At 52.5% G+C, this 9,462-nt stretch overlaps 1 protein-coding gene and 1 pseudogene across 2 annotated transcripts in view; one reads left to right on the top strand and one right to left on the bottom strand.

The window, feature by feature from the left end:
- The first annotated feature begins 375 nt into the window (after positions 1-375).
- The window catches only part of Pkd1l2 (polycystic kidney disease 1-like 2), an 85,392-nt gene continuing 76,305 nt past the window's right edge, over positions 376-9,462 (top strand). For both annotated transcript variants that reach the window (XM_005409357.1, XM_013507110.1), the window contains exons 1-4: positions 376-676; positions 5,360-5,524; positions 6,147-6,332; positions 8,848-8,958. In XM_005409357.1, coding sequence (XP_005409414.1) covers positions 376-676; positions 5,360-5,524; positions 6,147-6,332; positions 8,848-8,958 — 763 coding nt within the window. The remainder of the gene's footprint in view (positions 677-5,359; positions 5,525-6,146; positions 6,333-8,847; positions 8,959-9,462) is intronic.
- Positions 3,282-4,953, bottom strand: LOC102006273 (annotated as a pseudogene).

The following is a 9,462-nucleotide window of genomic DNA, read 5'->3' as shown; positions in this document are numbered from 1 at the left end:
TCTGAATTTCCTCTGGTTTTCTTTATCACTACTGGCTTCTTCTGAAACATTTCACCATGGACACAGCATAAAATCAAAAGTGAGGCATTTTTATCGAGCATGGACAGTTGACCAGATGACAAATAGGTGACACAGCCATGGGATCTTTGTCTAAGACCCTCAGGAACTAATTGGCTTGGCGACAGGCATGGAGCAAAGGGGGGGGCAAAGCTAAACTGTGGATGCATTCATCCCCGGGCTTTTGTTTCTGAAACAGAAAGGGTGGCTATTTTTTGATGCAAAGAGACGGGAAGATGGATGGGTGAGGATTGCAAGGCACCAGGATATGAAGGACCAAGAGCGAGCTCCATCCAGCGGTTCCAGCAGTGGTCCAGGATGTGCACTGCAGGCTTGGTGCTCCTGGGGCTCGCCCTGAGGCTTCAGGCCGCCACTGCTCAGCCAGAAGACCACAGCTTTTGTTCTAAGAACCAGGTGGCCTTCGGAAATGCTTGCTATGAGTTTGTGCCACTTGGACGCACCTTCCGCGGTGCCCAGAGCTGGTGTGAAGGGCAAGGAGGCCATCTGGTCTTCGTTCGTGATGAGCGCACCCAGCACTTTCTGCAGCGGCACCTCTCCCAGGACAGAGAGTGGTGGATTGGGCTCACAGGGACCTCGGCATGCAACGGGACCACGGGAGGTAGGTGCGGGCACAGCTGGGGTTTGTGGGAAGCTTGTGATCAAAATCCTCCTTATCACTTGTCACCCGGAGACCCATTGGGGTCGCATTCTTCTTTAGTTGTCTTGTGGATTAAATAAAATAACTCACTGTTCATGATGGGCGCAGACTCTTCCACGATAGCCTGGACACGTTCATTTCTTTCCGTGTGCTATGTGTGTGCGCACATGTGTGCACGTGCGTGTGTGCCCGTGCTGGGGCTAGAACTCAGGACTCAAGCCTGCTAGGCCACTGAACTGCACCCCGCCCCAGTCCTTCACGCACTTATTTCTAATTCTAGCCATGGCTTCTTCAGTTTTAGCTAGAATAGTGCCAGCCACTGTCGTGAGCACTTCACGGCCATTGTCACATTGATCTTTACAAGACCAATGAGAAATGTCTTACTGTTGTCCTTGTTTTGCAAAGAAGAAAGCTGTTTCAGGAAATGATGCCTTCCAAGTCTTTCCCCAGTTGCTATGACACTGAAGCAGCTCAGGTTAACACAGCGCCTTTCACATCAGATGTGCCTTTTGTGGTCTTCCTGGAAACTCTCCTTTCTCCTCCCTCCCTCCCTCCGCCATCAGCACAGTGAGGAGCATCCTTCTCTGCGCCTCTCTGGGACCCGTCCACCCCTCTGCAACAGTGGTTTGGCCATGGCTGAAAGAGACTACAAGCCCCTCAAAAGAAGAAAGGATACATTGTGTTATGGTTGATATACTGTATCAACTTGGGGAGTCCGGAGGCTTGGCTAAGTGACTCAGCGGTTTACATCCTGGGGTGAAAAGGACATGCCCTTCCTGCTCTAGGATGTTGTTCATTGTGTCAGTGTGGGAAGTTTAGAAGGTGAACTGTGTGACTCAGCAGGGAGCCAGGGTGCTTCCTTTGTATTCATCCTGAGCCTGTGCAAGAGGAGGGCATGGGGATTATGTGAGTGCTACACGCCCTGGGTCGGGGTAGCCTGCTTACAATATAAGGGAGGGAAAGAGGCTGGCTAGCTCTGCCATTCCCCACCTTTGCTCTTGTTGCTTTGCCATCTTCTGCCACCATGAACGTTTGCCCTCTGCCATGTGCCACGCTGCCTCAGAGCCAGCCAAGTATGGACTGAAACCTCCACAAATTGTGAGCTAAATAAACCTCTCCTTCCTTTATTTTGGGCTTTGGGTATTTTGTCTCAGCAAAGAGAGAAAAGTAACCAAGACACATTGGTATTTAATCCTGATAGGAGGTTGGCATGGCAACTCTTATTTACCAGTGAGGACAATGCTGAGAGGAATCGCCTCATCCGAGATAATGTGGAACGTGAGGCAGCAAGGTCTTAAGCGACTCCCAAGCCTGCCTTCTCCTGCCTTGTCACATCAGTTTTCAGGGTTCTCTCGGCTCCTGTAGAAGCTACTTGGGCTCAGAAATGAGTAGCTTGGTCTGAGCTGAGCACCCACAGAAATATACAGAGTACGTGGAAATGTCTTTAAAAGCCAGCAGGTGGGGGGAATCACTTAAGGCAATTCACAGCCAAGGGGATCCGAGTTTTTACGCTGCCTCCTCAAGCAATGTCTGTTGCAAGTTTCTTGACTTGAAGACACGGCAGTTGTGGATTTCTGTATGTTTGGTTCATTCATACGCAGCTGAAGAATTTGCATCTAATAAGATCTCCCAAGGGTTGCCTTGTGGTTGTTAGGTTAGGGTTAGGCTATTAAGGTTAGGGTTAGGCTGTTAAGGTTAGGCTGTTAGGGTTAATATTAGTCAGTCAGGCAGCACCCTGCAAAACTTAATGTTATTGAAGAAGCAAAGGCCAGAGTACCATGAGCAATAGGATAGCATTCGTGTAAATATATTTCAAGTACTCCTAAATGCTGATACGTGCGTACAGGTCAGCCTGGAAGGACTTACAGGAAACTTAGTGATGGGAGCAGTCCACAGATTGGGAGAAGGAGGGTGCTTTAGTTTTGCACCCTTTCACAGTGTTTGAAATTTTGACAATATTTGCATGAGTGTATGTTCTTTCTGAAGGTAATGATTACAGTCTTTGAGGTTTTTGGCACACATAAAAAAGTTGATTTATTCGTTGAATACCAAGGTATTCTTCAGAAGAGATTCTAAGAAGCAGGAACAGGGACAATGACAGAACTGAAGAGGGGTCATGAGTCACAAGGATAGCACAGAGGCATTGAGCAGAAAACAAACAAGCGGTTGTCACAATACTGGGATAAGAAGAAAAGGACGAGAGCTTGTGTAGTGTGGGGGAAGGGGAAGGCGCAGGAAAATTTAGGTCTCACCCACTGGCTTTGACGGAGGGGGTGTTCCAGGCTCAGCCAGAGGGTGAGCTATTGTTATACTACTTCCCTATCCAAGAGTCTGTCTTCTGATTGTTAGAAGACCGGTAAATGCACTGACCTTGCCCTCCTTCAAGTTGTCAGAAATGGGGAATGTTTAGAAAACAAGTCTAGGTTCCCTTTCTAGATGAGTGTTTCAAAGTTATACCCGTTACCTCCAAAACGGAAGTATGAAGAGCTAGTGGAAAGCTGTTGCCGGTACTGTACTAGATGCCTCCCTTCAGCGACTTTGAAGCGGCCAGGCAACCCAAGAAAGACTAGTTATAATATGGTCCATTCCCGGGGATCTCTTCTGAGCAAAGTTGGCAGATGCATTTGGTCAAGAATGAAGGGAGATTATGCAGGACGGACGAGGTCTTGATGAACTTGCTGGGGGGCATGGACACAGCAAGTGAGGGGAGAGTAGCATCCTCTTCTTTGCCCCGAGAAGGGATGGTCTTCATCTGGGTGTAGCACTGGATTCCATTTGCCATAGACATTGGTGTCTCCTCTAGAGGAAGATCCAGAGCCGGCGCCCCAGGACATTGGCAAAGGCACTGGAATGGGGACATTCACTCCCACCTGTCCAGCGTCCACCAGGTGGGAGGATTTCCAAGCAGTGGCTCCCCTGGTGGTGAAGATGGCAGCTCTATTTCCATACGGTTGACGTTTATGACATTATTGGCTTCATCCAATATTTCTGTCTCCAGAACCACAAGAACCAGACCAAACTCTCCTGTGTGTAAAAGCTCATATTTGGCTTGACAGCTGAGGTGATAGCTGGTCCGACAGAGTCATCATTTTCATAGCTTTTAATATTTCACCTATCCAGACGGTTGGAAGCTCCCTCCTTTGGTCCACTACTGATCAGATTATAGATGTGCTTTTTGGCTTGGGGGTGGTCAGAGGACCAAGAAAAGCTCCAGGGTGGCCTCTTGCATTGACCCAGTTTTTGGCAAGCTCCACCACCAGCTCTGCAGCCACTTTCTAGCTTCTCCCATGAGGACTGCTGTTGAGACGGTCACACGGCACTGACCAGCAGCTCCAGTGCCGCCCACCCAGCTGGCTCGGGGATGTTCCTTATTGGCGTCTGGTGTGACTACCTCATGGCTTTTGGCTCCCATATCAGCCGGAATCCCCTAGCCCTGTCTTGACCCTCCTTGAAGACATACTCTTCTGCCAGGTTGGATCCCAAATCTTGAGTCTTAACAGTAACTTTGTGTACCTACCGTCTTCAATATCTCTGAAATTCTCCTTACCAAGAGTGGTAGCACATACCCATAACCCCAGCTGAGGAAAGCTGGGAAGCTGAGGAAGGCTGGCCACAAGTTAGAGGCCAGCCTGGGCAACTTAGCGATTTAGTGAGACCCTGTCTCAAAATGTAAGAATAGTACTAATTTTTAAAAGGAGCTGGGGATGTAGCTGAGTGGCAGACTGTCACTTTGCTGAGAGAAAATACCTGATGCCCAGAATTAAGGAAGGGAAGGTTTATTTAGCTCACAGTCTGTGGAGGTTTCAGTCGATACTTGGCTGGCTCCAAGGCAGGGTGGCACATGGCAGAGGGCAACAAACAGTTCATGGTGGCGGAAGACAGCAAAGCAATAAGAGCAAAAGGGGGAAGTGGTGGCAAGCAGCCAGTTTCCCTCCCGTACCCTGTATGCAAAGTACCCGCCCCAGGGCAGGTGTACCCATCACACCCATGAACCAATCATGCACTCTAGAAGCCCGTCCCATGACTGCATGGGGCTTTGGGGGTTCATCCAGACACAAACCGTAACACACTTCAGGAGCAGCAGCGGTGTTGGAAGGTTCTGATGTCCTGAAGTCACATAAACTACCCCCACCCTGACTCATCTCATCGGTCCATCCTGAGTCAGACGCACCTGGGCGGGCCCTCCTGTGGTAGGTGGCACACCTGTGACCTCCTGGCACACTCGGGTTCTGTCTCATCTCGGGTGGGGCAGAGCCGGCAGCAGCATGACTTAGTCGAACCACTTTTTTTTTTTTTCAGACAGTGCCTCCCTATGCAGTTCAGGCTAGTCTTGAACTCACTTTGTAGCCCAGGCTGGCCTCCAATTTGCAAGATCCTCCTGCCTCAGCCTCCCGAGGGTTGGGGTTACAGGCATGCACCACCATGCCCAGCTTGAGCCACCTTTTAAGGGCTCTCCAATCTGAGACCCCAGACCTTACACCTGGTGTTTGAAGTCAAGGGCGAGGGCACCTCTCCACTAGTATGGGAAATGCGCCTTCATCCCTGACATAGATTGAGCCCCTGCAGCATCCCAGGTGTTCAGTCCTCCCCAGAAAGGGCTAAGAGGACTCCTGCCAAGTCCTGGTGGTCTTGTTCCCATCCCAGGGCCCGGGACCTGGTTGGACCTCTCCAATGTGAGCTTCAGCAACTGGCAGCCGGGGAGGGCGGCTCCCGCTGCCCAGACCTGCGGCTACATCAGCAGAGGCCCCTCCGCCGCGTGGGCGGCCGTGGACGACTGCGCCCAGACCTTTGCCTTCATCTGCGAGTTTGGTGAGCTGGCCCCGGTGCGGGCGCCCTCCTCCCCGCGGGCCTGGCTCCGGTCCTGCCGCGCCTGTCTCGCTGGCCCGGCCCCACCGGCCCTTGGCTTCCCCCTCTCTGACTTCTCTCCCTGCCTGCTCCTTCTCCATCCAGGTCTCGCTTGCTCTCTCCTTCTCTTTCTGTCCCTGTCTGGCTCCCCGCATGAGGGCTCCTTGCTCTGTGTCTGCTTGTTTAAATGCCTGCCTGTCTTGCTCCCTTTCTTTCTTTGTTTTGTTTCGGCTTTTCTGTTTGTTTGTTTGTGAGACAGGGTCTCCCTATGCAGTTCAGGCTGGACTTGGACTCACAGTGTAGCCCGGGCTGGTCTCACCCTCATCCCTCCGAGTGCTGGGATTACAGGCACCCACCATGTGCTTGGTCTTCCTGTCATTTTCTGAGCTGGCCTCTGCCCGGGACGCTCGGACTCTTTCCCTCTTGGTCCGTCCGCCCCCTGTGACGCTCTGTATCCTTCCGCGTCTCGCTGTCTCTCTCCCCGGCTCCCCCACCTGTCCCAGTCCTCGCACCTCGCAGCCCTGCCCCCCGAAACATCTACTGGCCGGCCCCCCTCTGACCCGTGCGCCCCTTCCCTCGGTGACAGAGAATGGCCAGAGCCTGGCGTGTGAAGGCCTCAATGCCACCATGCACTGTGGCTCCGGAGAGGTCATCCAGGTCCAGGATGCCGTCTACGGGCGCCAGACCCCTCACTACTGCACCCAGGATGCCTGGCGGCCCTCGGACCCGGAGGAGGACTGCAGCTGGGTCAGCGTCAGGGACGAGGTGGCAGGTAGGGCACGTGGACAGCTCTAACAATGTCCAGACGTGTGGGGTCACTGGCCGGGGCAGCAGGGAGCTGTGGCTGACATCCAGCCCAGCGCCTGGGTCAGGGACGCTTCTGTTCCCCTATCCCTTGTGCGCACAGGAAACACCAACACACTAGATGTAAAGTTTTGAATTTTTAAATATTTAACACGTACAGACAAGAATAAAAACATACTAGGATGGACTCCCTGAGCCACTACTCCCCTTTGTCAGATCTTAACATTTGCTCAAGATTACCTTGTTTAAAAAGTGTGTGTGTGTGGGGTCCAGATGTGGTGGTACATACCTGTGGTCCCAACATTCAGGAGGCTGAGGCAGGAGGAGTGCTGTGAGTTCAAGGTCAGTTTAAACTACATAGCAAGACCCTGTCTCTAAAAAAAAAAAAAAAAGGACACGTGGCTGGGCATGGTGGTGCACTCCTGTAACCCTAGCTACTCAGAAGGCTGAAGGAAAGAGTCACAAATTTAAAGGCAGCCTGGGCAACTGAGTGAGACTTTGTCTAAAAATTCAAAAACTCAGGAGGGTTGGGGGTATAGCCCAGCAGTAGGTCACTTGCCTACCACGTGCTCAGTCCTCAGTACCGCAGAACAGAACAAAACAAAACAGAAACAAAGAAACAAAGATTGAAAGCAAAAATCCAAACACAGTACAAGTCTCCTGCATGGCACTTCCTCAGGCTGATGCGTTCCTGTCCGGAGTCTGGTGTTTATTCATCGCTGTTAATGGCTCCTGTAGCTCCCTATTCCCCGCCCTCTCTCTCTTCCCTTAAACAGCCTGCGGCAGGTTGCCTGTGCAGGCTTTACTGTGTAGGCGGACGGCACCGCTCTGCGTCACTGGGCGGTGGATTTTTCTTTTTCATTGTACTGTCGTATCTTGCTCAACCTTGTTTCCGAGACGTGCAGTCCACCTGGACCGTGCGTTGCTCTACCACGCGGGTTCACCTGTTGCAGCAGAGAGGAACCTCTCCCTCTGGCGGTTCTCATTTCCGTCCCTGCGGGAGTCTCCCTTGGACTTTGTTTTTTTAAATCAGAGGAAATCACTTCCTCAAGGACAAGGGCTCAGGCTCAGGAATTCTAGGGGCTCCGCTCCCCCAAGAAGTCAAGTCCTCAGAGATCCCATCCATCCTCCAGGACCCCAACGGGCTCTCCCTGGTCTCCTGCGGTGACCACTGTCCATTCTGCAGGGTCCCGGGAAGGCAGGTGGTCTCTGCGTCTCAGCTCGGGGGACACAGCCAAGGACGCCCAGCTGGGAGCCCTGGGCCTTGCTGTGTGCCTCCCCAACCGAGCCCCTGCCACTACCCCTAGGCGCTTTCATCACCAGGGCCTCGCTCCCCTGGGGCAGGGTGGGGGCAGGAAAGGTTGGAATCAGCTCGTGGGACCTCTGTGAGCTGCTCCAGGCCTCTAAGAAGCAGGGCCCTGCTTAGGAGCCTCCTTCACCGAGGAGGCTGGGGCCTCTATGTTCAGAAATAGGGCAGAGAGACAGGGCAGCTGCACTCACTGAGGAGGCCGAGGAGAAGACCTGGGAGAGCCCCTGAAGTCTGAGCGCCCTGATCACTTGCTGAGGGTCACCCATTCGTTCAACTGGCCAGGAAACACTTAGTGTGGGTCCCTCGTTCGTCGAGTCGGCCCGTGAACATTGAGTGAGCACCAGTGCTGCGCTAGCCACCATGCTGCTCTGTGGTGCGGGCGCGGATCTGTCTGTTTTTCAAAGAGCGCAAAGTCCAGTGGGGACACGGAGCTGTCTGCTCCGCGATTACCGACCCGTGTGATAAACGCTGAGCGGGGAAGGGAGCCAAAGGTGCCGTGAGTGACTCACGCAAGCTCCTTCTTCATGTGCCACGGGCCGCGTACTGCTTTGTGTGCTGGAGACGCAGCAGTGAGCAGATTTAAATCCTCCCGCACCCCTTTGCAGACTGTAGAGCGGAGCTGTGGATGTGCGTGGAAGGAGCACAGAAATCGTGCCAGGGCTGGGGTGGCAGAATGGAGGCCTAGGACATGCCAGGCCCTGGGTTCCGTCCCCATTCACACACACGTGTGCACACACACACACACACACACACACACGCATACATGCACGCACAGGCCCAATGCAAAGAAACAAACAATCTCACAAATGTTTTGAGCTGGCACCTGGGAACTTGTTAGAAACGCAAAGGCCTGGGCCTCACACAGACCCACAAGTCCAGAGTGGGGAGCGGAAGGTCTGGAATCCGCATCTTCACAAGCCCTCTGGGGACTCTGGCACTTGCTGAGGTTTGAGGCCCAGCGTGCCAGCCCCTGAGCTGTGACGGGCAGGAGTCCTACCCTGCCGTCCTGTGATGCCCAGCTCAGCGCCTAGCCTTCAGCATTTGCCCACAGGTGCTGCTGGGCGGGTGCGGGTTGACGCATATGCTCTAACTCATCTCCACGACCCTCTGCTGAGCGCTGTCCTTGTGTCTCACACGCTGTTCCTGCTTCCGTGGGGACCTGGGGGCTTCCCAGGCCAGTGCCAGGGGCTGCAGGCTTGCCAGGTGGCAGCAGACGGGACCTACTTTGGAGACCTGTGTCCCAGCCGGGGCAGCTACCTGTGGGTGCAGTACCAGTGCCGGGAAGGTGAGTCTGGGGCCTGGGAACTTCCTTATCTCCATATCTGTCCAGTTTTCCCCAGGAAGGAAGAGGTGGCCGCCAAGTCCCTAAGCCCCACATGGTCTTTGCCCCAGGGCCCTTCACATCAAATGCAGAAAAGACAAAAGCAAGGCTGCTCAACTGGGTGGAGCCAAAAGACCTCCCACTTTTAAAATTACAAATCTTGAAAGCCATAAAAATAACCTACGTTATCACAATTTATACAAGTTTTATAAAATGAAAAAAAGACTCTTCAATTTGGTAATCTTACTCCCCATAAGGAAACATAATTATGTAGAAGAAATTCTTCCTTGCATTGTGAAACGCGGGCATAGATGTGCTCTACATGAACGTATATATGTATAGTTTTATAAAAATATGACCATGTGAAAGGGATTAGTCTACAACTTGCTTCCTTTTCCCTAGTAATATGTCCCCAACATCTCTCCAAGTCGCTACCTTGTTCTTTTTTTTTTTTTTTTTTTTTTTTTT

Source organism: Chinchilla lanigera, unplaced genomic scaffold (assembly GCF_000276665.1).
Source record: "Chinchilla lanigera isolate Chin_1 unplaced genomic scaffold, ChiLan1.0 scaffold00121, whole genome shotgun sequence".
NCBI lineage: Eukaryota > Metazoa > Chordata > Mammalia > Rodentia > Chinchillidae > Chinchilla > Chinchilla lanigera.
This window is presented reverse-complemented; position numbering and strand designations above follow the sequence as displayed.